The sequence below is a fragment of the Vulpes lagopus genome, chromosome 2 (assembly GCF_018345385.1).
Source record: "Vulpes lagopus strain Blue_001 chromosome 2, ASM1834538v1, whole genome shotgun sequence".
Classification (NCBI taxonomy): Eukaryota; Metazoa; Chordata; class Mammalia; order Carnivora; family Canidae; genus Vulpes; species Vulpes lagopus.
This window is the reverse complement of record NC_054825.1, coordinates 15994918-16021576: the sequence shown is the minus strand read 5'-3', so window position 1 is coordinate 16021576 and position 26659 is coordinate 15994918. Positions and strand designations below refer to the sequence as shown.

The 26659-nt window shown below is 50.3% G+C and overlaps 1 protein-coding gene across 8 annotated transcripts in view; it reads right to left on the bottom strand.

Moving 5' to 3' along the window:
* Positions 1-18172, bottom strand: part of AFAP1L2 (actin filament associated protein 1 like 2) — a 100334-nt gene extending 82162 nt beyond the window's left edge. For 2 of the 8 annotated variants that reach the window (XM_041743125.1, XM_041743116.1), the window contains exons 1-2: positions 17702-18172; positions 12232-12285 (exon numbers count right to left, since the gene is read on the bottom strand). In XM_041743125.1, coding sequence (XP_041599059.1) covers positions 12232-12285; positions 17702-17717 — 70 coding nt within the window. In that variant the 5' untranslated portion in view covers positions 17718-18172. The remainder of the gene's footprint in view (positions 1-12231; positions 12286-17701) is intronic. The other 6 variants (XM_041743119.1, XM_041743121.1, XM_041743122.1 and 3 more) reach the window with 4 other exon arrangements.
* Between the last annotated feature and the right edge of the window lie 8487 nt (positions 18173-26659).

Sequence of the window (26659 nt, the reverse complement as noted above, 5' to 3'; positions counted from 1 at the left end):
ATCCCACTGTGTGCTTCAGGAGCTATAAGATGAGCGGCAGGGACAAGACAGAGAGCCACCTGTGGCAGCACAGGGAAGGGCGGACTGGGTCCCATGTGGAACATGAACAGCTGGGGCCAGGTGTGACCAATGAACGCTGGCTTCCAGGGTGAGGGGGTGGTAGATGAAGGCGGGGTGACAGGGAGGGGCGGAGGGAAAAAGCACATGTTCCCTGACATGAGGAACAGCATGAGCAAAGGCCTGGCTGGGCCTGCAGGGAACACACTTGGGAGGCTAAACACCTGGAACCCCGGCACATAGGGAGCATACAGGAAAGCTCCCCTGCAGGGAGGTCTGCTCTATCAGGCTAGGGCACTCCTAGAGACGGCCGAGCAGCAGCCGTGAGCGTCAGGGACCGCCCCCCCTCCACCCCAAAGGGGTGCACCATGCGGGCTGCAATGCAGCCCGCAGACTCACAGCCCCCTCCGCATCAGGCTGAACACGGCTTCATGTCTAGGATGGAGGTCATGTCTAGCTCCATCGGGCTAGACGAGGCAGCAGAAGGTGTTCTAGAGTCCAGTGGAGCTGGGTCTGGATCCCACTGCATTGGCTGCGAACTGGTGCTTGGGCCGCCTCTGGCCTCAATGTCTGGCTTCAATTTCCTCCATCCACAGAATAAAGATAATAATATTTACTGCTGGATTCCTGCCTCCCCAACTCCACGCCCAGTCCTGATTCTACAGGCCTGGAGGAAGATGAAAGTGTCTGATGGAAAAGCTCTGGGAAGCCTTTTATTAACATTCTCTGCTCAGTCTAGCTCAGGGGAACAGGTCCCTGCATTCCAGGGGACTTCTCCCCCAGGGAGAAATGCCAAGAATATCACTGAAAGAGTCTAAGAGGCTTCTCTCCAATCAGGACCCTCCCAGGTAGGTAGTCAGCCACCCCCGGGAAGCTACACAGGTGCTGGGTGAAGGGTGAGAGCCGGTCCTGCAAGTTCTCACCACCATCCCTCCAGAGTCTCTATGGATTAAGCAAGATGATGGGAATAAATGCCTAGGGAGCTGCCCAGCCTGGGGACACTGTCACCGTCAGATGCGGGCAGCAAGGCTTACCCTTGGCTCCGAGGCTGAACAACCACCTTCTGGGAGAAACAATTTCCTACTCCGTGGCTGTGTGACAGTTACACTCAGAGAGGCTCAAACCCTCAGTTGCCATAGGAAGAAAAGGGCTGTCATGGCATTTCTGACACCACTCACTGGGATATTGGTACAGGTAAAAAATGTAACATATAATGAAGTAAAAAGTAAAAGGTAGTAGTAGTATTTTTAATAATCATTCTTGATTCTTGATCATCCACTTAATATGAAGCAGATAGCAGCTGCAGAGCAGGGAAGATGAAGAAAGTCAGGAATGGAGGGGGTACTCTCCCCCAAAGAGAGGTAGTGCAGGAAGTCAGGAGAGGGAAGACAAGCCCATCGCAAGCAGCCCAGCCCTTGCCTGGCAGCAGCTGCCAGGAGATTGGGGCTTCCTTGGGTCCAGGGGGACCCCACTGCAGGGCTAGGGAGCAGCAGCTCGGGATGACTCAGCTAAAGAGACCTAGCAGCAACATGTCTCTGAGCAGATGGGGCTGCAACTGGTACCCAGGCCATGTGGGCACTAGTTCTGGGATGCAGACAGCTTACCACCCTCCACATCTTGGGGCGGGCACCTGGCAAGGCAGGACCCGTTGCCTACGGAGTGAAATGAACTTCACTAGCCCGACTGAATCTCTTCCTAAGACTTCACTTAAGTCGACTGTGATCCTACATCTAATTGCTCATTCCATCAGCCAGATTCAAACATGATTCCACCCAACCCTGGGTTCCCATGACCGACAGAGTCTGCCTTCTGGCCATGAAGACCCCCACGTTGAATTGGAACAAATCGCAATGACTTGGAAAGCACTGCGGACTTCCCTTCATGTGCGATGCAATTCCAACCCAACACTGAAATAATCGCCTTTTTATGCATGTTCAGTGCTTTCCAGCTTTCAAAACACTTGTATGCATAGCTTTCCACTGACCCTCCCAACAAGCCGGGCGTGTGGGTAGAGCAGTGACTATTCTAGATGAGGATGGCTGGGGTGACAGAGGACTAATGAGGCACAGTGTTCCCATACTGATGGGTTCTGAGATAGGAAACAGCCCTTCACAAATCTGCTTCCCCTCCCCACACAGCCTTAAGGGCAGTATCATCAGAAGCAAAGATTTTTTTTAAATAAATTTATTTTTTATTGGTGTTCAATTTACCAACATACAGAATAACCCCCAGTGCTCATCCCGTCAAGTGCCCCCCTCAGTGCCCGTCACCCATTCACCCCCACCCCCCGCCCTCCTCCCCTTCCACCACCCCTAGTTCGTTTCCCAGAGTTAGGAGTCTTTATGTTCTGTCTCCCTTTCTGATATTTCCCACACATTTCTTCTCCCTTCCCTTGTATGCCCTTTCACTATTATTTATATTCCCCAAATGAATGAGACCATATAATATTTGTCCTTCTCCGATTGACTTACTTCACTCAGCATAATACCCTCCAGTTCCATCCACGTTGAAGCAAATGGTGGGTATTTGTCGTTTCTAATGGCTGAGTAATATTCCACTGGATACATAAACCACATAGAAGCAAAGATTTTAGGTATCAGAAATAAACATGGTGGATCCATGGCAAATTCGATGTCTTGTTTCACCACCACCTACCACCAATAACTAGCACTGGAGCTGTGTGTGTGGCACCTACTAAGAAGTAAAAGGTTTCACTCCATCCTTACAAACCTCCCAGGGAAAGGATATTGAGCCCCTTTCAGATCTTCAGGAAGAAACAGACACTCAGAAATAGCAAGTAATTACCCAAGATCACAGGAATCCAAGCTGGATATGCACCAGTTCTGCATGAACCCTGCAACCTTCAATATTATATTCCCTACAGTCTCAACAGTGAGGGAGTAAAGTATTTGTGCCTCTTGAAGAAGCAATTCAGACACAGGGTGGTTCAGAAGTTCTTCCTTGGCTTTGCCTGGTAGGAAATATGTTGGCACCATCATGATTCAGGTATCTCAGGCCACTGTCCTACACCCACCACATTAATAGTGCACCCAGCTTGATCTCAACAGACAATACTTGATACACTGAAGGTCAAGAAAATACTTATTATGTGAATATCTGGAAATTCTCCCATGCTGAGGGGCTATTTAAGATGGGAGCAAGTTCATTGCAAAATCACAAATCCTTTGAACTGGAAAGGACCCTGGGGGTGACACTTGAACTTACAGAAATGAAGATCTTTGTTGTTCCATCACTCAGGTGCCAACATGGCAGTGGAGCCAGGAATTGGGAAAGCAGATCCAGAGATGTGGGGGAGAAAATGAACACTGTCAGCAAGTGGGACAGGTGGGATAGAGAACATCCAGAAGAAAGAGGTCCTTGAATGATTCCAGTGCATGAGAAAGAACAGTGGGAAAACTGTCAGACCAGCAGAACCAACCTTAGGGTTTTTCCATTTTCTGAAAACCTTTAGTTCCTGGCTTTACAAATAGTTGGGTTTGCTGCCCACCACTGAGCCACACGGGGAAGGGGGGAGTGGAGTTTGCTCTTCTGCCCACACTGATAAGACCCTGGGGCAGCTCCAGGTCCCACCCCCCGGCCCAGGAACTTCCCTGAACACACCACTGGGCAAAGCAGAAGCAGCTGGTGCTCTTCCTCATCCAAATGGCTCTTTATCACCTAAACCCTTGAATCTCAAAAGGACAAAAAAAAAAAAAAAAAAAAAAGATGGAACAAACAATGTTAAGGACCAACTCTGTCCAGATCAAACAGACCTGGGGTGGGAGAGGCAGCTTATCTCCTCTGGATACACCTATTTGGAGTGAATATTCCCATCTCGGGTGGAAAGGAGCAAAAAGGAACTGTTGCACAGAGTCTAATAACCTCATTTCCAGTCAGATCCTGGGAAAATCTAATTCCAAAGCATTCTACTCAATCTGATGAACCTTTGGCCATAAGCTCTTGGCCATGACCTGCACTCAGTAATGTGGACCCAAGGATGACTCCCGGTGCTCAGAGTAGATGGAGACAACTGAAAGATTCTCAGCTATTAGAAGCCAGCCCTAGGATCCCACGCTTATCCGAGGGTGGGTTACAAGCATCCCCTCCCCTCGTGACAATGGCAGGTTGTTAATCACCACTATAGCTCTGACAAAAGGTGAACTTTGGAGTCAACTGGAAGGGTTGTCTATTATAAAAACCTCAGGGGCAAAGGGTTTTGAACAGCCCAGCAATTAATAAGGAAAATGATCTCTCCACTGACTCCTCCCCCTGGGGTGGGTATGGGGGAGAGAAGCACCTGTCCCCCGTCTTCCCACAGCACTCCCCTTGGGCTTCTGGTGTTGCCCTCACTGTGCCATGCTTGCTTGCTTCAAGTCAGATTTGTAGGCTTCTGGAATCAACAACACGCCATAAGCAAACTCCTACAGATTCCCCTTCATCATATCCCATTCCTCATCCCCAAGATGAACTTTCTAATATGGACCATTTTGTTTATATGATGTCCTAGTTGGCTTCTTACCTTTCAGCGCTGTGTCTTCAACATCTGCCTATGGTGCTGGGTGGACATCTAATCCACTGCTTCTACCTCTGGGTAATTCACTAGGATGTGCGTCCACCATCATCGTTCACCTGTCCACTCTCCCTAGGGACACCAAGACCCATTCTCCACCATTACAAATAGTGTGTGGACCCGTGCAGAAATTTCTGCATGTTCTGAGAATACTAGGTAGCCTGCAGCCTCTCAACGTGGTCAGCCTTCCAGGTGGTCATTTCGGTTGGTTTATCCCTGATGACTAAAGGAGCCTCGTGCTTCTTCAGATGCTCGTTAGCTTTGCGAAGGCTCCTTCACTTGTAATCTCCCATTCATACCCTTTACTCGTCTTTTTTTTTTTTTAAAGATTTTATTTATTCATGAGAGACAGAGAGAGAGAGAGAGAGAGAGAGAGAGAGAGAGAGGCAGAGAGAGAAGCAGGCTCCACACAGGGAGCCTGACATGGGACTCGATCCTGGGTCTCCAGAATCACACCCTGAGCTGAAGGCGGCACTAAACCGCTGAGCCACCCAGGCTGCCCTTCATCTTTATTTCTATTGCAATTTCTGCCCTGTTCTGGATGATTTTCAGGAATTCCTTGTATGTTCTAAATGTTAGTTCCTGGAAGGTTCTAGACGCTGTAAAGCTCTCTCTCCTTTTTGTCAGCTGCATTAACTTTGTCCAGGATGTCCGCTAGTGAGCGGAAGTCCTTAAATTCAATGTAATCACACTCTCAAAAAGATTGAGGATGGCCCCTGTTTCTCAATCACACAATGACAGTTTCTTGAACACTTACGATACACCACCCATGGGGTTAGGTGCTGTGGACACAAAGATGGCTTTGACCTTCACAGCCTCCTGGAAACACAGACTTTCCATCAACTGTAACATGGACATGATGACCATGGCCATGGTGAGTTGTGCCAGGTGCAGTGAGGGGTTAAAGACAGATAAGCTTGGCAGGCAGCCCCGGGGGAGGACATCCAAGCCAATGGAACAACAAACAAGTACAGTTTGGAAAACCACAAGGAATCCAGTATGGCTGGGGCATAGAGCAAAGTGAGGAACGGCGGAAGACGCTAGAACAAACAGGAAAGAGCCATGCAAAGGAGGAGCTCAGATTTTCTCCAGGGCAATACAGAGGACAGCACCTCTCCCTCTCTCCCCTACAGCCACTGGCAAGGTGCCTTAGTCCCCCCATCTGCACTCAAAGAAGGAGGCCTGGTTCAGGGACCTTAAGAAATCTGGGCTCCCCTGAGCTACAGTGGCAATATACTGAAATCTCAGAGAAACCCAAAGACAGAATATTCTAGGAAGAAAAGGGCTGTGAGCATCCAAGTTAAACTACCAAGGCAGATATGAGACATCCACTGAACAGGTCTGGGTTATCCTGAATGAAATGAGGCCTTCCCTTCCTGGCCTCAGCTGGGAGCTGTTCCTGCTGCTGTTCTTGCCTTGATGAAAGTTCTCAGCCACAAAATTCCCCAACTGCCAAGGGTGCTTGTGCCGGAAATGTACCGAATAAAGTCATTAGTGACACAGCGGAATCTTACCCAAGACCCCACCAGGATCTCTGCCAGCCAGCTGTTTCCTCTTGAATCTAAACCATTTTCACACTCAATGATGGTAAATTTTTTAAGGGGGAAAAAAAAAGCCATTTGTAGAGAATATTTTGTTCCAAGCTATGTGACTGCCTTTATTTTTTTCCAGCCAGGGAAGGAATCTAGATGCACAAACACACGGCAGCCAAGTATGAAGGCATAGAGAAGGGCTATGTGAGGTGCAGGGAGGGGTTAAAGCCTTCAGGGGGGTTCAAGGTCAAGGTGTCAAGGCTGAGTGAGCCTCGATGAATAAGCTTGGAGTCTGGAAGTCACTCCACCCCAACAGAACAGTCTTTACTTTCTCTCTCCCAGCTGCCTCAGCCTCCCCAGGGCAGAAAAAGAGATTTGTTAAGATAGCAATCTTACCCTTGGGGGGCATTAATAGCTTTAGGAGATTTCAAGAAAATGGGGCTGATTGTCACCTGAGGGTCCCCTCCTCTGGCATGAGCACACACACACACACACACACACACACACACACACAAAGGCAGGAAACTAAATTCTCCCTCTGGGAACAAAAGGGCCCTTCCCACCCTTGAGGGAATCAGTGCGTGGTGAGCCGGGAGCACCACCTGGATCTCATAACTCGCAGAGATCTGCTTCCAGCCTGAACTGTTTACAGTGACACACACCAAACCAACATCAGATGGGCAGGAGATGGACGCCTGCCCATTGAGAAGCCGGGAGGTCAATGGGAAAAAATTATTTTAGTCAATGTTGAGTCTTCAGAGTTTAGAACTCTTATCCAAACTGCGGCAACTTTCTCATGCTCCCCCTGCGCGGGTGCCAGGCCCTCCTCTGATGTTCGTTTCCAGGGAGCTCTGGACGGCAGAGGGAGGAGTCCTCACCCCTCGGAGGCCAACAGGGTGCTGTTCAAAGGCCCACAGAGGGACGATCAGAATGCTCCTTCCTGGGAATCTTAGTCACTGTGACACGAACCTGCACGAGGCCAAGACCATGAAGCTTGGAGAAGGTGGCCTTCTTCGCATTAGGCCACACAGAACGGTACTTTCTAGGGTCTGAGGAAACACCAGGGGGAATGCTGAACAGATTTTCACTATGGCCTCCTCTGCTAGGAGGGAATGAGATGCTCTTTGGCTGAGAGCAAGCCCCACTTTCCCTACCCGGACTCAGGTCATCAGCTCCCCAGGGAAACCTAGGATTCTAGCCATGGCTACTACAAATGAAAGCCCAACACTACTAGAGACCTGGGGTCAGGGGGAGGCTCTTTCTGGACTCAGGTTCTCAGAGGGAATCCCTTATTATTTTTTTTTTTGATCATTTATTTATTTGACAGAAAGAGAGCAAGCGAGCACAAGCAGGGAGAGCAGCAGGCAGAGGGAGAAGTAGGCTCCCCACAGAGCAGGGAGCCGGATGCGGAACTCGATCCTAGGACTCTGGGATCATGATCTGAGCCAAAGGCAGACACTTAAAGACTGAGCTTCCCAGAAGCCCAAGAATCCTTTTCCTAACCTCAAGACTCAGGAGATCTGAACAGATATGGCAGGGAAATAAAGAGAGAAACCAGCAGAAAGTCAAAAGGGGAAAACAGGGAATGAAAGAAAGAGCAGGGGAGGGAGCGGGGACAGAAAGAGGGAGGACACCCCACGTGCAGGAGCAAGATCAAGCCTGTGTGCAGCACCCAAGAGAGGTCCCGGAGCACCTAACACACTTGCCTGTGTGGTCCTGTTGTTAACCCAACTCACTCTACCACAGGCTAACTTCCACGCATCTGGGATGCTACAGACTTGAACCAGAGATGGGCTCCCACTGTCTCCAGCAGGACACAAGCCTCACCCAGCTCAAGTACCTGCAACGGCTCCCTCTCTCAGGAGATCCCCGAGAGCTCCAGACACCAGGAGCTGTCACAAGACAACTGTGTTGCAGCCATCCAGACAACTGTACCAGATCATCATACACCATGATCCTCAGCCACCATTCCAGCATTATTGACTGCAGGAACCCTGTCTCTAAAACATGCTAAAAGGCACACAATTCAATTTTACCCTATCATGGACCAGCCACATCACATTAGGCATTCGAGCAGCAGGAATGAGGCTGTTTGATACTTGCCACTTCAGCCCAAGTCTGCTATGTCACCACCATTTATTTCCTTCCACTTGTACTAGAGGGGATGGCACAGAAGGCCCAGATGATGCAAAGGGCAGTAGGGTGGTGACCATCTCAAGCTCATTAGGAGCCTGGTATTATAACTGAGAATATCCAATCCTTGTGGACCCAAGACCAAGACCATAAAGATGAAGAGGAGATGTCCCAAGCAAACTCACCACCCAACAGGTCCCAACCCCAATATCAGGGGTACCAAGCACCCTAGCAGAATTCCTTCCAAAAGGACTATATTTGAATTTTAGTAAATCAGCTCAATATGTTCCAAGACTGTGGGTATTAAATAAAAGAAGTCAGTGAAATCTCCAAACAATAAGCTCATTCAACACAATCTCTTTTTCTCCCCCCATCTGGGGACTTGAATACAGTCAACATGAATAAATCCTGTTGTGTAAAAACTGGGGGAGAAAAAAAAAGAGGGTGGAGGATAGAAGGAAATGGCGGTGTTCCCACTTGCTGGTCTAACAGGGAGACTAAGATCATCCCCACAACCCAAAAGGATGCCAGCGTACCGGGGTAGCCCTAGGGAGATGGCGGCAACAGTCTGCAATCCAGGTAAGGAAGTATCCAGAACTTTCCCAGCCAGGCATTCCCAGCTTCTCCTCTGCTTCGTTCCCATTCTTGTACTTGCAGTGGACCCCTGGGGCTGCCCCAAACCTAGCCTTTCCTAGGTGGACCCACGATAAGCTAGGTCTGACCCTGCACAGGGATGTTTCATTTCAGATACATACGAAACAGATTTCCCACTTCAGCGCCTTCCAACAAAGTCGAGACAATTAGAACTAAGGGCTGCAGGGATCCCCTGGGTGGATCAGTGGTTTAGTGCCTGCCTTTGGCCTGGGGCGTGATCCTGGAGTCCCGGGATGGAGTCCCACACCCGGCTCCCTGCATGGGGCCTGCTTCTCCCTCTGCCTGTGTCTCTGCCTCTCTCTGTGTCTCTTATGAATAAATAAATAAAATCTTAAGAAAAAAAAAAAAACTAAGGGCCGCCCCAACATTTCTTCCTGCATATCCCAAGAACAGGTGAAACAGACCTGCCTTTGCAGGTGACTAGTGGCTTGGATATATTTGTAAGAAAAGTTGCTCACATGAAACTAAGTAATTCACGGTTGAAAGTGATCTAGGTCCAGATTGTCCTCATGGATGAAAGTTCTACAGCCTTTCCATACACCATCTTTAAGAAAGATGGGAAGAAACAGGCTCAGCTCCCCAGATCATAGATCCTGACACAGTCTACCTAAAGAACAAGGCAATTCGACATGAGTTTTGATTTAAAAAAAAGAAAGAAAGGAAAAGGAAAAAATAGAAACCACCAAGATCTTCAGATTGCATTAGGATCACCAGAGTGCTAGTGACTCTTCCATTCTCGAAGAATTCCATGTCCCATCTCCTGGTGATGCTGCCCTTGCCTATGAGGCTTTTCCCTTTCTGGAACCAAGAGGGCCGCTCCCATACATCATATGGAACTAGGTGCATTATTCTGTTAAATCATGGGCTCTCCCTGCCTCAAAATCATTCCTAGCTAGCATAGACAAGCAGGACTTCCAGAAACAAAAAGTCAGCCAGGAAGTAATTATGGTGCAGACTTGAGTACTCAATTCCAATTCAACAACTTTATTGGTGAGGGGAGAAGAAAAAAGAAAAAAGATTTGCAGGAAGGCTGCCAAATTCAATACATTAGATCCATGTGTGTAGCAGCAGAGTTCCCAGGGTGGGAGCCCAGAGCTAATGCTTTGCTATTCCGTGACCCTCTTGGGCTCATCTGCTGCCTGGGTTTTAGGAGAACTGCTTTCCCTTTTCTCTAAGTAGAGGGAGAGCTTCCACCCTCACAGTGTTTACACCTAATGGAAAAGTCTCTTGCATTTAAGATGCTGTCAAGCAGTCAATCCTTTGGTTTTCTACCCAAATTCTTCACTCTCTTCTGCTGTATTTCCAGATTGCTGCAAACATGAAAACACGGAGACTTCAGATTCTATTTACAATCTGTGATGGTCAACGGGGCACTCAACAGATTCCCCAGCTTATTCCACGGCACCCCAAAATGCTAGAATTTGTTTTATTTTTAAAATTTCATTTATTTTAAAAAAAAAGATTTCATTTATTTCAAAAAAAAAAAACCAAAACGATTTATTTCAGAGAAAGAGCACATGTGCATGCAGGGAGGAGCAGAGGAAGAGGGACCAGCGGACTCCCTGCTGAGCAAGGGTTCCGCTGTGGGGCTCCATCTCATGACCCTGAGATCATGACCTGAGCTGAAACCAAGAATCAGACACAACCGACTAAGCCACCCCGGCGCCCCACAAGGGCTTAAAGTCAGCCTCCTAGAGGTATAATTTACACACAGGAGAAAAAAAAAAGCCCTGCTAAATGTACAGTTCTGAGTTATCACAGACACCTAGAACTCTGGAAGCACCACCACCATGCAGATTTGAGACAGAAGGATTTCTATCATCCCAAAAATTTCCCACATACCCCTTTGTGGTCAACCCTTTCTCTCAAGCCCTAGCTACTACAGACTGGTTTTCTTTCCCCATAATTTTGCCCTACCCAGAAAGTCGCATAAATGGAATCCTACTGTGTGTATGATTTTTGAGTCTGGCTTCTTTCACTTAGCACGTGGGCATGTAGCTGAGGTACAAACTGTTGGTTTTTAAGCTTGGGACTTCTGCTTTCTTGCCAAGGACATGAAATGATTGGCTCTGGCTCATCTTTGCTATGGGGGAACCAAATTCTTGGTTTTGGGCCTTTTAATAAAGCAGAGGCCTGGGAACAGGGTGACCTCCCATCTCTATCCACCCAGAACTATGGGATTTCCTGGGGCTTGGGGCTTGCAGGGGGCAAAACCAGGCAAGTTCCAGACAAACCAGGCTCATTGGTCACTCTCCTTGGGACACCCACCTCCAAGGGCAGGGCTGCACATCTGCTCCTCTAGATGCTTCTGTGAGCAGCAGGTTGCGCTCTCTGAGCTAACAGCTGACCGTCCTCCCTCGGTTTAAGCAAGCAGAAGGCCCATCTGCAATCTATTGGGACTCACAGAGAGAGGGGACTCGAAGGTGCTCTGGGGTCACTCTGCTTTGGCTCTGGTCCAGTGCAATGTGCCCAGGGTATTGCTGGCTCCTGCTTTTCCTGTATGTTCTCCTCGCTCCTCCCTCCTAGTGGGGTCTTTCACTGGGAGATTAGGGAGAAAGTGAGAGCCAAGGAGTAGTAAATGAGTACAAAGAGCTTGAAGTTCTTGTTAGAATCTAAACCTAAGGGCTTCTCCTATATAAACTTACTGAGACATCAGAGAAAAGTCAGGCAGGGCCACGACAGGAGGCTTGAGAGTGAGCCATTCTGCGCCCACCTCCTTTCCAGGACACTCGAGAGAAATACGCAGATGCCCGCTCTCTCGGAGAGGCTAGTTTACCTGGGAACAGGCTGCACAGCCCCAACTCAGGGCTCCCAGCTTGGCAAAGTGTGTGATGGGCATCGCTGGTGCCCAAATGAACGGAGGGCCCCCCTCGATCCACACGCAAGAAGGCAGGAATGGGTGGGGTCTCAGCCATGTCCTAGAGGTCTCAGGGGAGCTGCTCCCCGGGATTCATTTAACATTACCCCTTCTCAAAGTATTTCCCAGTAGCTCTTATAAATCATTCTACCAGGCAGTCGGTGAGGCAGGTTAGTAGTCATTATCCTCACTCGTACAGATGAGGAAACAAGGCCCAAAGAGATTAAGTGACTTGCCCAAGGTCGCACAGCGAGTTAGTGGCAAAGGCCAGATTAGAACCCCGAGCTCCAGAGTGCCCAGGCCAGCGCCCAGCTCCACAAGATCCCTCAGCCGTCGGTCCAGAGCGTGGGCAGAGCCAGGTCTGCGCCCTCGGGAGCCCTGGAGGCCAGGTGAGCTGCTGCAGAGAGCACAGGCAGGCTCATACTCACAGGCAGAAACCTGCAGGATCCTTCTCTGTACCACCAGACAGCAACACCCCTGTGCTGGAACAGACAGAAATAAGGCTCAAGTCGGGAAAGCCAGGGGCCACCTCTGTGGGCTTCCGTCTCCACTCAGCGGGGTGTAGCTTTGAGATTTTGCTTCATTTCCCTTTGTGAACCCGGCCGGCCCTTGAAGGCCAGAGCATCAGAGACTATGTGCTCCTGTGGCCTAGAATCAGTCATTCGCCCAGGCCCCAGTCATGCCCCGGGGACCCACATGCTGGTCCTGCCGGTACTAGGGGCTGAGGGGGAGGGACACGGGGACGAGAAAGACAAGCTTTCTGTCTTGAAGGCACTCAGTGAGAGGAAACGGACATCTGTACGTACAAGACATTGTGATGTTAATTCAACAGCTATTTCTGCTGAGTACCTAGGATGTTCTATCGATGAGGCTATCCCTCTAGAAGCCCAGGAACGCAGAGGCAATCAGGGGAGGCTTCCTGGAAGAGGAGGCATGTGCACTAGGTCCTGAAGATCGAGGAGCATTTCTATGAACAGCTGGTCTCTTCCTGGCTTACAGGACACAGAGAAGGAAGTAGTTTGAAAGTGCTTTGAGTACTTCTTTCTAAATAAACCCTTGCTGTTAGGAGAACAGGAATTCTACCCTTTAGAAACTCAATTCTCGGGGATTTTGCATCCGGTGTGAGTTGTTGCTTAATCTCTCTAGATCTCAGTTGACCCGCCTGTCAAATGGGAGTGAATAATCCTGTGTTTCGGAGGGGGGGGGTGGCTCTGGGCTTCACTACCAATCTTTGGAGACACACACACACACACAAAAGTCCTTGAGAAACGAATTCCTCACAAGGCCAATGGCATGCTCTTTCCCACTGTCTGCTGCTCTTGGCTCTCACCAGGAAATTGATTTTATTTATAAGAATCACAACCCTAAACTGACCTCTGTTGGGCTATACATGTCCCCTCCCTCGCTTCCCTCCCCTCAAGACACATCCTCCTCCAAAGATTCCCCAGTGACCACAGCACAACAGCGTTGAAGAGTGCTCAGAAAGTCAGGCTCTACCCACCCAGGAGGCTGTTTTCTAGATAGGGAAACTGAGGCCCGGAGAGCTCAGTGACTTGTCCAAGGAAACCAAAGTCACGGGTCTCCCCACTTCCAAGCCACTGCTCCCTCATCAGGCCATGACTGCTCTGTTTCCTGCCTGGGCCTGGGCAGATGTGCCATCTTCCCTCAGCTAGGGAAACGTCTCCCTTCTCTGAATGACAGAAGTCTTTAGAGAAACATTTCCCATCATTAAAGGCATTTGCAAGAAAACTGGCACAGCTTCCGAAGCTTTGAAGCTTGTTGGCCCCTCCTGGCCCTTTAATTGTGCTTGGCTCCAGCCCAGTTCCCAGAGCTCCTACCGCTTCAGAAGAGGGGCAGGGCCCAAAGTAGAATTCCCGCCACCCAGCCTGCCCTTCAGCGCCAGAGGGGACCCCTCTGTACTTCTGTTTCCGACCATTCCATTGCCAATCAAGGCCTCCAGACAAGGAGCTTCAAAGTTGAAGGGCTCCAGGTCAAGTACAACTATGAGCAAACCCTGAGTTTAGGATTGTGCATCACTTTCGAGATGGTTCCGAAGCAGTGTTCCCACAGCCTTTAAAGCCTAGGATGGCTTCAGGTGAATCCCATTAGCTTTCTGCAGGTGTCACAGATTTGGTTAAAGCCCATCACAGGAGTATGGGCATCAGGCTTTTATGTCAGGTGCATATAGAACCACTTATCTTTGTTTCCAGTGATTCTCAATTTTGGCTACACATCAGAACACCTGAATAGCTCAGCTGCACCCCTAGACCACCTGAATCAAAGTCTTGGGTGGGGCCTACGTAGCAGAAGGCAGATTTTACTCTTAGGCTCCTTTAGATAATCTTATGAAATGTTCTGCATGTTCTTTCTTCACTTCAGCTTGGTCTTGAAAAAAGGGGACACGGTTCCCACCTGTGGCTCAGGTTAGGAACTACTGCCTAAGGTACAGTTTCTCTTTTTTTTTTTTTTAAACCTTTTATTTATATATTCATGACAGACAGAGAGAGAGAGAGAGAGAGAAGCAGAGACGCAGGCAGAGGAAGAAGCAGGCTCCATGCAGGGAGCCCGACATGGCACTTGATCCCGGGTCTCCAGGATCATACCCCGGGCTGAAGGCGGCGCCAAACCGCTGGGCCATCGGGGCTGCCCTGAAGTACAGTTTCAATAGGGAAAAACCTGAGCTCCTAAGCACGGAAAACAAGAACTCAGAGACGATGCTTCTGACGTGGCTATTATCAAGCCACCCATCTCTCTTAGTTGTTTTTTCTTTTTCAGACCTTTCCTGCCCACAGATCTCAGCATTCTCAGTTTAGGCTCCCAAGTACTTTTACTGGCTTGACTCTTCCCCACCACCTCTACCCTTGCAGTACCTCAGAACAAAGTGCCCTCTCCTGGGAATCAGGTGATCTGACTCACAGCAAACAAAAACAGAAAAAGACAGATTACACCTTCAACCAAGTACTGTGATCCAAATTAAAGTGAATAGCTCAACCATGACGGCTTGGATCCAAGTGTGATGCAAATTCAGGAAGCTTCCTCGGGATGTTCCAAGTGTAATCCACAGATAGTAGGTCAGTCACATTTGGCCCTGGCCACACTCACCAGCTGGAAGAGCAGTAGGAATCAGAATCCTTGACCACATGGTGTGAGTTCAGCCAATGGGCTCCTGCACAGTGATCCAAGGGTGCTCTTATGAGAGTCATAAATATGTAAACATCCAAGGATGGGAACCTTTTCAAGGGACCCCGTAGAGCTGGCGCTGCTTATATAGCACCAAAGAGACTCACGTACAAGAAATAGCAACTCTACCGTCACTTTTTTATGAGAACTCTTATAAAAGCTCCATCTCTCTGGGAAGACACCCCCAACCCCAGCCCTTGCTTTTGCTTGAGCGAGCCATGACTAACAGAATGGCTTCGATGGGATGGGAGAAAAGTCTGGAAACGTTTCTGCGTTAGACAGAGAGTGATATTCCAACCACTCTTTAGCTCCAGACCTCTCTTTCTATCCTACGAAACAATGGAAAATCAGCCCTGAGTCTAAAAATGACAGGCTAGTATTGGAGAAGATGTAACAGACTAGAGAGCATGCAAAACAATTTCACCTACATTGACTGCTTTATAAGGCTTACAAATTAAAAAAATAATAATAACATTTTGAGAATCTGGACACAACAATGAGGCATTCTATCTATTTGGGAGAGGACAAAATTGGGAATTTAGAAATACAGAATGGGGCATTTCAGTAACAAAATTGAAAAGTGTCACCAATGAGAATTCTTTATAACTTTTATATGTTCTAAAAGTCCATGTAGATCTTGCTTTTCCATTTAACTTTTAGTTAATCTTACCTTAAAAACAAAACACCCTCAATCTCTGATGAGCAAGAGAAGACTATGGATTCCAGTTAGAAGTTGCTCTGATTAACTGGAGCCTGGGCCCACACGCTTCATTTTGCACAGACCAATTTTTCAATTCAATCAGAGTTCAAAACACAAGTCATCAGCTTCTCAAAAGAATGGGGAATTCTACATTCCTGGGGTGGGGGATCCCTAAATTCCTAGGCTGAGGTGTAGTTCGCAAACATTAGCATTCACTGGTGAGTCTTGAAGACTCTGCAGTCAAACAGGAAAAGAGGAGTTGGATTAGACTCTGCAATCCAGATAATTCTCAGATGTATCCATTTATCACTGATTTACCGCAAAATGAGGCAGATACATGTGTTACCAAAAACATAAACACTCTGAAATGGAAACTAAATTGGCAAAAAGCCCCTAACTGATATTCCGGGGTGGGAAGATTTTAAAATCCCAAGAGAAAAAAGATAAGGATGACAACTTTCTGGTCAAAAGCTATTATTAATACAAAAAGCTTCTGATAATACTGGGCATTTAGAAAGAAGACCCCGAGTGTTACAATTTGCCCTTAGATTAATATACTGATTTGAGAAAGTACCTTCGAACAGGAGCTAACCCTCTCTGACTTCACAATTCAGAAGTGGCTCACCCCGAGTTAAAAGGGACCTCAGCAGCCCATTCTTCCAGCTGCAAGTCCTGAATCCCCTATGGGGGTCCCTCCCAAAGGGCGGAGGGCAGGCGGGGAGGGAGCAGCACTTCCATTTTACAAAGAGAGGGGCTGTGGCTTCCTCGGATGTCCTGAGACTACATAAGGGCGCATTCAGTCATTCCAGCACAAAACTGACGTGATCTCAGCAGAATTTGGGATGAAAAAAAAAAAGAAAAAAAAACCCACCCCGTCAGAAATGTGAGAGGCGCTCCAGGGAGGGTTCACAGGAAGAAACCAAAGGTTCCCAATTAAGTTAACCCCGTCCCCCCGGTCGGCCTCCCGCGCCCTCGGCAAAGACCCTTCCTTTCTGCACGAAGTGCTGCCTCGGATGTACATGTTCCACCCTCACCTGTAGCCAGGTGACCCAGAGGAGAAAAACCAGTGGGAACGAGTCCCAAGACATGACTAGTGCAGGGACCTCGAGCCGGTCCCAGAAGGCTCCTTCATGTCAGTTTCGGAAATGAGAAACCACCGGGCGTGGGATTCCTTGGGAATCTGAGCGTTCTCCTTTACTGCCCTCTCCCAGGGGAAAATAAATATAGAAACGGTATTTCCTCTCCCAGGTTCGGCGGGGACCGAGTCCAGGGCGAGGAAATGCAAGAGACTTTCCCGAATGAAAGGAGGGAAAGGAGGGTCGGGGGCGTCCGCAGCGCCCCGCCGCAGGGGCACCTCTTTAAACTCTTTTTTTTTTTTCCAAAAAAAAAAAGCTCCTTCGGGCTTGGCTTCCGGGCTGCGGCCCCGGGGTTCTGGTCCGAGCACCCGCACCGGGCCGGCCCGCCCACCGCGGTCTGGCCAAGGTCCCCGCCCTCGGCCAAAGCTGCAACTCGCCCAGCGGCGCCCCGGCCCCGCGCCCCCGCGCGCTCCACCTGCCGGGCGCCGGGTTCGCGCCCCCCGCCCCCGCCCCCGCCCCCGCGGCTCCCGGCCCTGCGTGGGGAGCGACGGTCACCGGAGCGGAGCTGCGCGCCCACCCCGCGCCCAGCGCACCCCGCGCCCGCAGCGCCGGCCCGGAGGACCCGAGCCCTCCCCGGCTCCGGCCGCCGTGGCCGCGGCATCTCCCGGGGGCGGCCGGGGCGTGCGAGGTGGGTCCCCACGCGCAGCGTCTCCCCCCGACAGGTGGGAAGCCCCGCCGCGCCCGGGGGCTCCGATCGCCGGGGCCGCGCCCACCACCTCGGGGCCCGCGGGTCTCCCCGGAGTCGGGGCTGCAGGGGCGCGGGCGGTGCGGCCCCCCCGGCCCCCGGCCCCCGCCAGCTCCCCCCCGGCCCCCCCGGCCCCCGCCAGCTCCCCCCGGCCCCCGCCAGCACCCCCCGCCCCCGGCCGCGCCGCGCGCCCTCACCTTTGTAGCGCTCCATCGGGGCCGCGGCGTGCGCTCCCGGCCCGCGGCTCCGGCGCTGCGCCCTCTGCGCTCTGCTCCGCGCCCCGCGCCGCGCTGGCCCCTCCCCGTGAGGTCACGCCCGCCGGACCTCCCGGGGCGCCCGCACCCCGACCCCGCCCGGCGCGCCGCCCCCGCGGGGAACTCCGCCGCCGAGCCCCGGGCGGCCGGGGAGGGCCTCACGAGAGCGGGGCTGCAAACCCACTGCCCGGAGGGGGAGACTGAGGGCGAACCCGGCAGGCGGAGGCGCGCCCACCACGGCCCCCGCCCCCGGGGAGGGCCGGCGCGAAGGCCTCGGCTCGCTGGAGAGGCGACCGGGGGCGGGGGTGGGGGCACCGAGCCCTGCCCCGCCCGTCCCGGCTCCTCGGGACTCTGGGCGGCCGCTGCGGCGTCCGAACGGCCTCCCCGCCGCGCTCCGGGCCGGCCCCCGCGGGGCAGTGGCTGCAGCCTCCCGCGCGGACCCGAGTTCCCGGGGCTGCTCCGCCCCGCAGGGGCCCGCTCGCCCGGGCCCCGACCCCCACCCCGCCCGCTGCCCCCAGGGCCGCGCCGCGCTCTGTCCACCCGACCCCCGGAGTCTCAGCCTCATCCTCCCCGGCGGGGGGCGGGGGGGTGGGGAGGGGGGATCCGCGTTTCCCTTTAAACGTAGACTTTCCTTTCACTTTGAAAAATCTCAATCCTGATTCGCACAGGATGACTGGTTTGGGGTGGGGGCACGTCTCCCCCACTTTCTCCGGGGAACATGAACGAAGATGGGTCATGTGCGGTTTTTCCGAAGAGGTTCCTTCATTCTTCTCGGAACGGCGGGGTTAGCTCTGGTTTTTGAAGACCTTCTGCCCCGGCAGTCTTAGAAATATTTTTCTCAGCTGGGTTCGCTGCTGACATCCCTGGAGCCCTCCCTACAAGCTGGGCGTGGTGCTTAGGCCTGTCCACCCACCGCCTTTCATCCCCCCCCCCTAATCCTGGGGGTGGCCAATTATTATTAGTTCTATCATGTAGTGGAAGAAACTAAAGTTTACAGTGGCTAACAACTTGACCAAAGTCACACAGCTAAAAACAAAGCACCAGAGCAGGCTTTGTACCGAGGTCTGCTGCTTCTGGATGTTTGTTCCAAAGCTTTCCTGACACTTTGGGGGCCAGGCTGTCTGTCCCCATCTTGCAGAGCACTCAGACAAGCGAACAAGGTCAACACAGGTAGGTGCTCTGATCAAGGCACAAGAGATTCTGGGAGCCCCAGTGGAGGGACCGAAGCAGGCCCACCGAGCCTTGTAAGTCCTAGGAGGAGGAGATGGCTGAGGGAGTCTTAAAAGGTGAGTTGGAACTAGTGAGGGGACAGGAGAGACAGAGTGAGTGCAGCCCTCCAGGTAGAAAGGACAGCAGGGATGAAGGCCATGAAGCAGGCACCGCAGGATCACAATTCTGTCACCACTGCCACAAAGAGGAAGCCAGGAATGGAAACGGTGAGGCTGGAGAGGTGGGCGCAGGCCTGCTTGAGGGCCTAGAAGATGGAGAAATCTGAAACCCAAAGGATTGGGCAGCACTGAAAAGTGACAGAGCCCTGGGGTCCTCCCAGAGGCCAAGTGGGAGGTGGAGTGCAGGAGGCAGTTGCTCCAGGTGTAGTGAGAAGTCACTAGAAACCTGGCTGAGGTGGAGAGGACCCAGAGCAGAAGAAATATGCAGGAAGTGTGATGCCGGGGCTCCGTGCCTGAGCACAGGGTGTGAGGGAGAAGGAAGAGCAGAGATTGACCAGGGTTTCCTGGTGGGTGGAAGGTGTCAGCACTTCTGGGCTAGGTCAGCCCGCAGATACTACCCAAGGCCCTGTTGGGTGCCAGGGGCTGCCAGGTACTGCACAGAGCCCGAGCAAGGCGTGCAAGGGGCTCTCAAGGGACCGCTGTTGGAACTGGGCGCGGGAGGACAATAAGCAGGACAAACGATGTGTGTCCCTAAATGGGATGCAGAAATAGCCGGCTGGGGTATTAGGGTAGAAAGCCAAGGGGCCCTGGTGCCTCCAGGGGAGTGAGAGCCTCCCATCTGAGGCCTTAACTTCACCCACTATTTTATTTCATTCTCTTAGCTGCTCTTCCAGGTGGGCTGGGCCGTTGGGGATTCAGGAAATAGAAAAAGTGGAGGTTGAGGCAAGAATGTGGACATGACGGGGAATCGGGGAATCGGAGGACAGGCAGTAGTGCTCCTCCTGCAAGCTGGGCCCGGTGCAGCATGGAACCCGGTGAGGATGGAGGGCACTCTTGCCTTTTTGTGTTCTCCTTTGCCCTCCTTCCCCTCCTCCCTCACTTTCCTCCTCTTGCAAATGCCCCTACGTGGTGCCACCCCTCCCATCTCCAGTGTCCACAGACTGCTGTCAGCGACCCCGGGCTTCCTTTCTAGTGTTCAGGGAGGATCTGATTGTGTGGCTGTGGCTTCTGAAACGGGTCTCAAGTCCAAGTCCGGTAGCCGGCCCCTCTTGGCCAGATTCCAGCTCTAACAGTCAGCAGAGGCCAGCAAAGGAGGTTTCAGGTCCAGCCGCACTCAGCAGGGGCTTTGTTGGAGGTGACCCTCCCAGAGGGGCTGAGGGCGGTGCTGGCTCTGACCCAGGTCACTGAGAACAAAAGACAGGGATTAAACTATCCCCATTGTACTAATGAAGATGCAAGTTAGGGGACCGGCTCCAGTCACAAAGTCAAGTAATCTCTCTTCCAGAACTAGGACTCAAAAATCAGGTTTCTCCATTCCAAGCGCTGAGCTTTGTCACACCCCCTGGTGCCGGGCTTTGCCAGGGCTCTAACCGGGTGGGCCTCTACCCCAGCAGGTCCTCCGGTGGCTGTCTCTGCAGGCAGTTCCAGTAACTGCACCGGCTCTCTGCAGGCTGGGGGGCAGCTGGGTGCCTCCTTCAAGCACGCTTCCTCTCCCCTCTCCTCTCCTGGCTCCAGCCCTGTAATTACCTCTTCTGAAGTCCACTCTCGTGTATCGACGGAGACTGGGCAAATCCCAGAGCCTCCAGACAAGCACAAATCAATCAGAGATATATGCAGAGTGAATTTAAAATGGGAATTCACTGCCATTTCCAAGAATGAAACCAAAATTCGATTAAAACCACCAATAGAACTCTTAGGCACTGCTTCCCCCTCTCTCTAAAACCTGGGTCCAGCTTGAGTCCCTTTACCCACGGGATCCAAAATGGGCTGATGCAGACAGTCCTGAGACGGGATGGAGGCCCTCACCCTGGAGTCTAGGTGGTGGGTGTTCCTGCCGAGCTCAGCTGGGGTGGGCGTTCGTAGGGCCTTCTGGGTGTGTGGCTGAAGGTATCAGGGACACACAACCCAACAGCAAAAGGTTTTGTTCTCCGGCAATTCCTCAAGTTCTCAGCAGCGGAGAGGTTTCTTCGACCACAAGGGAGCTTCGCCAGCTGACGCAGTGAGGAGGGGTGACGGCTTGCTTGACAAAATTTATCCCAATTCTCACAATGATCCAGGCAGATACTTTTGTCCCTTATTTCACACATAGAGACTTTAAGTAATTGTCCAAGGTCATTGCTGGGCAAGGCCCAAGCCAAACGAATTGAAGTGACATTTCTCACCCGACTTCCCCACCCAGGCTCTCTTTCGTAATCATGTTTGGTCATGAGCCATCCCAGCAGCTATCCTTTACTACATCCCTAGTCACTCTTCAAAAGTCAGCTCAAAAGCCACCCCCTCTGAGGACAGCCCCCTCCTCCGATCACCCTCCACATCCCCTCTCCCCCCTCCTTTGTTTTTTTTTTTTTTTTTTTATTTTTTATTTTTTTATTTTTTATTTTTTTTTTTCCCCCCTCCTTTGTGTAGTCACGTAGTCCTGCTCTAGCTGTCTGCCCCTACTCACACACTGGACCTTCTAGATCTTGGTGCTGTATTGTGTTAATCCTCTGTCCCTGAGCTGAGTATATATTCCCTACACAGGAGGTGCTCCATCATCCCTGTTGAATGACTCAATGAAGGACTTTTCCATTTTTTTTTCCCTCTTGGGGTTTTTGTGAAAAGGAAACACACACAATGTCTTCTCTGGTTAGACTGATGAAACAAATCACTACCAAAGGACATATCAGATGTGGTTGGGCATAGGGTGGGATGAAGCAGGAGGAGATCCCATTTGAACCAAGTCTTGAAGGAATGACTTGTTGTTGTTGTTGCAATAAAATATACATAAAATCAGGGGATCCCTGGGTGGCTCAGCGGTTTGGCGCCTGCCTTTGGCCCAGGGTGCGATCCTGGAGGCCTGGGATCGAGTCCTGCGTCGTCGGGCTTCTGGTGTGGAGCCTGCTTCTCCTTCCTCCTGTGTCTCTACCTCTCTCTCTCTCTCTGTGTCTATCATGAATAGATAAATGAATCTTTAAAAAAAATATATATATATATACATAAAATTTACTATTTTAACCATTTTTAAGTGTACAGTTCAGTGACGTCAAATACATTCATGTTATGCAACTATCACCACCACCCATCTCCAGAACATTTTCATCATTCAAATCTGTAACTATACCCTTAAATAATAAATCCCTATCCCCCCACCTCCTGGTAACCACTATTCTACTTTCTGTCTCTATGGATTTGAATTTTCTAGGTACTTCATATAAATGGAATTATATACAGTATTTGTCCTTTGGTTTTAAATTTTTTTTTATTATTATTTATTTTTGATAGTTACAGAGAGAGAGAGAGAGAGGCAGAGACACAGAGGGAGAAGCAGGCTCCATGCACCGGGAGCCCGATGTGGGATTCGATCCCGGGTCTCCAGGATCGCGCCCTGGGCCAAAGGCAGGCGCCGAACCGCTGCACCACCCAGGGATCCCTGTCCTTTGGTTTATTTTGCTTAGTGTAATGTTCAAGATTTCATTCATATTGTAGCATGTATCAGAATTCCATTCCTTAAGGCCGAATAATATTTCACTGTATGTATATACTGCATTTTATTTATCCATTCATCTGTCAATGGATATTTGGGTTGTACCCATCTTTTGGCTGCTGGGAATAATGCCTATATGAGCATTGACATATAAATATCTGCGCAGGTCTCCCCTTTCAATTCCTTTGGGTATATTTATATATATATTCCTTCAAGTATAATTGGTGGGTCATGTAATAATTCTGTGTTTAATTTTTTGAGGAACCACCATCCTGTCTTCCCCAGTGCTATACCATTTTACATTCCCACCAAACAATGCATCAGGGCTCCGGTTTCTCCACATTCCCTCCAACACTTATTATTTCCCATTTTTTTATTTCCACCTTAGTGGGGTTCTTTCCTTTTTAGAGACTCTGAAGTCAATATGGCATAAAATTAACATTTTTAAACCCGAGTGGTCACTCCATCAATGTGTTTGATATTACATGGTAAGGTCCAGTCATCTTAGAGTATTACACTTGAGGAAACAGAGGCCTAGGATCTCAAAGATGGAAGTGTTCATTAAATACCCAAGTGACTGAGCCTCCCAGCATGTTTGAAATACTCTAGAAAAACAACAACAATAAATATTTGGCTTTAAGAAAGAAAGCAAAGGCTGACAGGAAGGGGAGTAGATAGATGGAGGAGAGGAAAGCAAGGAGACTGGGGGAGGCATCCTGGGTGATCCTCTGAGTTGGGCTCTGTGCCAGAATCTACAGCAGGTGACAACAGGGAAAATGGGCACCATTGTCACCCCTCCTGGTATCTATACCTGCATATCCCCCCAGGTCTAGTTAGCATGGCCAAGGGTTATAGGTCTGCAAACAGGGGTGAGTATGATAGCTTTTAGCTGCACCTCTAGAAAAAAATTGCAGTTTAGAGAAATACCCCTGGTCTATTCCTGTCAATATTCCTATAATGACTTAGTTTATGTAAAGGAACTATTTATTCTTATACAATTTCCTTAAAATACTCCTATGAGGTAGATTAAATGAAACGTGACTCTCTAAAGACCTACATTATTGAAGATCAAAGAGTCCAAGAAAGTCAGTTTGGGAAGTAGTAGGCATAGGACGCTTCATTCCATACAGGGAGGCAGCAGTTCCAGGAATGAGTATGCTTGTCCAGGTCACCCCTTGAGTCAAGGGCTCACAGCCCAGGAGGGTCCAAGGCTCCTCTGGATTCCCTTCCTGTGGCCTAAGTGGCCTGTCCCCTCTTTGGTACCTAGGATTATAAACAGGCAGGGCTGGGATCCCTGGGTGGCGCAGTGGTTTGGCGCCTGCCTTTGGCCCAGGGCGCGATCCTGGAGACCCGGGATCGAATCCCACGTCGGGCTCCCAGTGCATGGAGCCTGCTTCTCCCTCTGCCTGTGTCTCTGCCTCTCTCTCTCTCTCACTGTGTGCCTATCATAAATAAATAAAATAAAAAGTTAAAAAAAAAAGAAAAGAAAAGAACAGCCTTGTACATTTAAAAAAATAAATAAATAAATAAATAAATAAATAAATAAATAAATAAATAGGCAGGGCTGCTGAGTTTCCTAACTCTGTATGAAGGCTGTGCTCTCTTCTCAAAGCTCTGTGGTGCTAAGTTCCACCCTTTCTCTCCCACTGTAAAAAAGCTCACCAGATGCTACTGCTGCTCCTGCCACCCTCCAGATGTTGATATGTGCCTCCCCCACCCCTGGCTCTCCAGGAGGAACCAAGGATTGGCTCCCTCATCCCCTTTCTCAATTTCCTCCTGAAATCGCACATCTTAGTTAACAGGGAGGAGTCTCCAATTCTCTGTTGGGGCCTCTCTCCAGTAAGCTGGGGTTGTGGGGGAAGCAAAAGACAAGTTCCCCAGTCATCTTTCCTCCCAGAGGTTCTGTAACTCAATAGACAAATGCATCCTTGTTCTGTCTTTTTCTTTGCCTGTTTCCCTTTTGTCTTTGCCTGACATGTTCCCCAGCCCACTTCCAGGCCCTTTGCTTCCCCTTTCCTGCCATGATTCCGTATCCATCAACGTAGAACATTTCAGAGCTGTTTGGAAACTTGGAATCCATAGCAAATCCAACTGTGTGACCTGATGTTAAGGATGCAGTAACCCAGAGAGATGCCAGCACCTGCCCAAGGATACCAGCAGTGGGTGGTTGGCATCGGTGCCCAAACACAGAATCCATCTGCTTCTCCTTGGGGCTCAGCTGTCTGTTCTCCCTGGGGAGTCCAACCTCGTGTCATCCTGAGTAAGTCATACAGTGCCACAGCAGTTTGCCAGAATTCTGGTGTCTGGGGACTTGCCAGGGTCCTGATCTTGGATTCACTTCTTTGATCGTCTTTGCTGACTTTTCTGGTGATTGCTAAGATTGCCACTTCCCAGATGAGCCTCAGGCAAAAATGCAGCTAGACCAGAACTGGCAGCCCCACAGGTTCCCTGGAGTCCTCAGACAAAACGTTGGAGAGGAATCATTCCTTCATGCCTGGAAGCAGAGAGCACTTTCTGCTTTTCCCCTTCCACAAATGCCCTTCCCCTCCTCAGCAGAGCTCCAGCTGGTCCTTCCAGACCCAGCTCAGAGGGCTTCGTCCACCATCAAGGCTTCCCAACATGTCTTGAGAGTATTGAAGGATTGAAAGGATTCTCCAAATCCTGTAACACTTTCCCCTAAGATTCATTTCTCATTCAGTAACAGAAAATAATGATCATCTTTTCAGGTCTTATCTCTCCGAATAGGCTCTAGGATCATGTGAAGAGGAACTCGGGAAAGGTCCCTTGGTAGCCAGGGACGCTATTTGGGTCCCTTTAAAGTGGTTGGATGGATGGAGTAGAATTTTATGTCTTCTCCCCAAAGTCATTGATTGGGGAAAAGGGTGGAAGTGGGAAGACATTATTATTTAGAGATCAGCCCAATCTTGCAGAAACAAGAGTTTTTAAAAATTTTAGTTGACATATGATGTTGTATTAGCTTCAGGTGTACAACGTGGTGATTCGACAATTCTACACATTCAGTGCTCACCACGATATGTGTAGTCACCAAACATTATTACAATACTCTTAACTCGGGGGATCCCTGGGTGGCGCAGCAGTTTGGCGCCTGCCTTTGGCCCAGGGCGCGATCCTGGAGACCCGGGATCGAATCCCACGTCGGGCTCCCAGTGCATGGAGCCTGCTTCTCCCTCTGCCTGTGTCTCTGCCTCTCTCTCCCTCTGTGTGTGACTATCATAAATAAATAAAAATTAAAAAAAACAAACACAAAAAACAATACTCTTAACTCGGGATCCCTGGGTGGCTCAGCAGTTTAGCACCGCCTTCAGCTCAGGGTGTGATCCTGGAGTCCCAGGATCGAGTCCCACGTGGGGCTTCCTGCATGGAGCCTGCTTCTCCCTCTGCCTCTCTCTCTCTCTCTCTGTGTGTCTCTCATGAATAAATAAATAATATATTTTAAAAAATTGTTTTAACTCTGTCCAAAAGAAGAGTTTATTAGTGTCTGAGGAAAAATGAGGCTCCTGCCCAAGCAGCCCCTGTGGCAGGCAGGGGTGAGGCGGAAGGCCATCTGGAAAGCACGGGTGCATCTCTGTAATCCCTGTGTGCTCTTTCTAGTTCACCAATACCTACCCTTAGAGTCATAGCAGGTTATTTTTCCTTGGAAGTGCCAACGTAGTTCAAACTCCTCAGTTTCAAGGCTGGAAACAGAGGTGCCGAGAGATGTAATGACTGCCCCAGAGCCACATGAGCAGGTTAGTAGCAGGACTGGGGGAGGACCCCGAGTCTTCTCACTCACAGTTCATGGCTCTTCCTGCAGCAGCCACTGTGCTAAGACTAAACACAGGGTCTTAGCTATTTCCTCCATGATGGGAGATGTTATTGCATCTGGCCAAGACCCCTAACCCTGTTCTGCCCAAAAGCAGCCTTTCTAGAGCCTCAAACACCAGGCTTCTCATCATAAGGACAGCCTAGCACATAGTAAGTAACCAACCACAAGTCATTCATGAAAAATGGAGGCATTCCCCCATGGGAGTGATTGTATCCCCAAGGGAA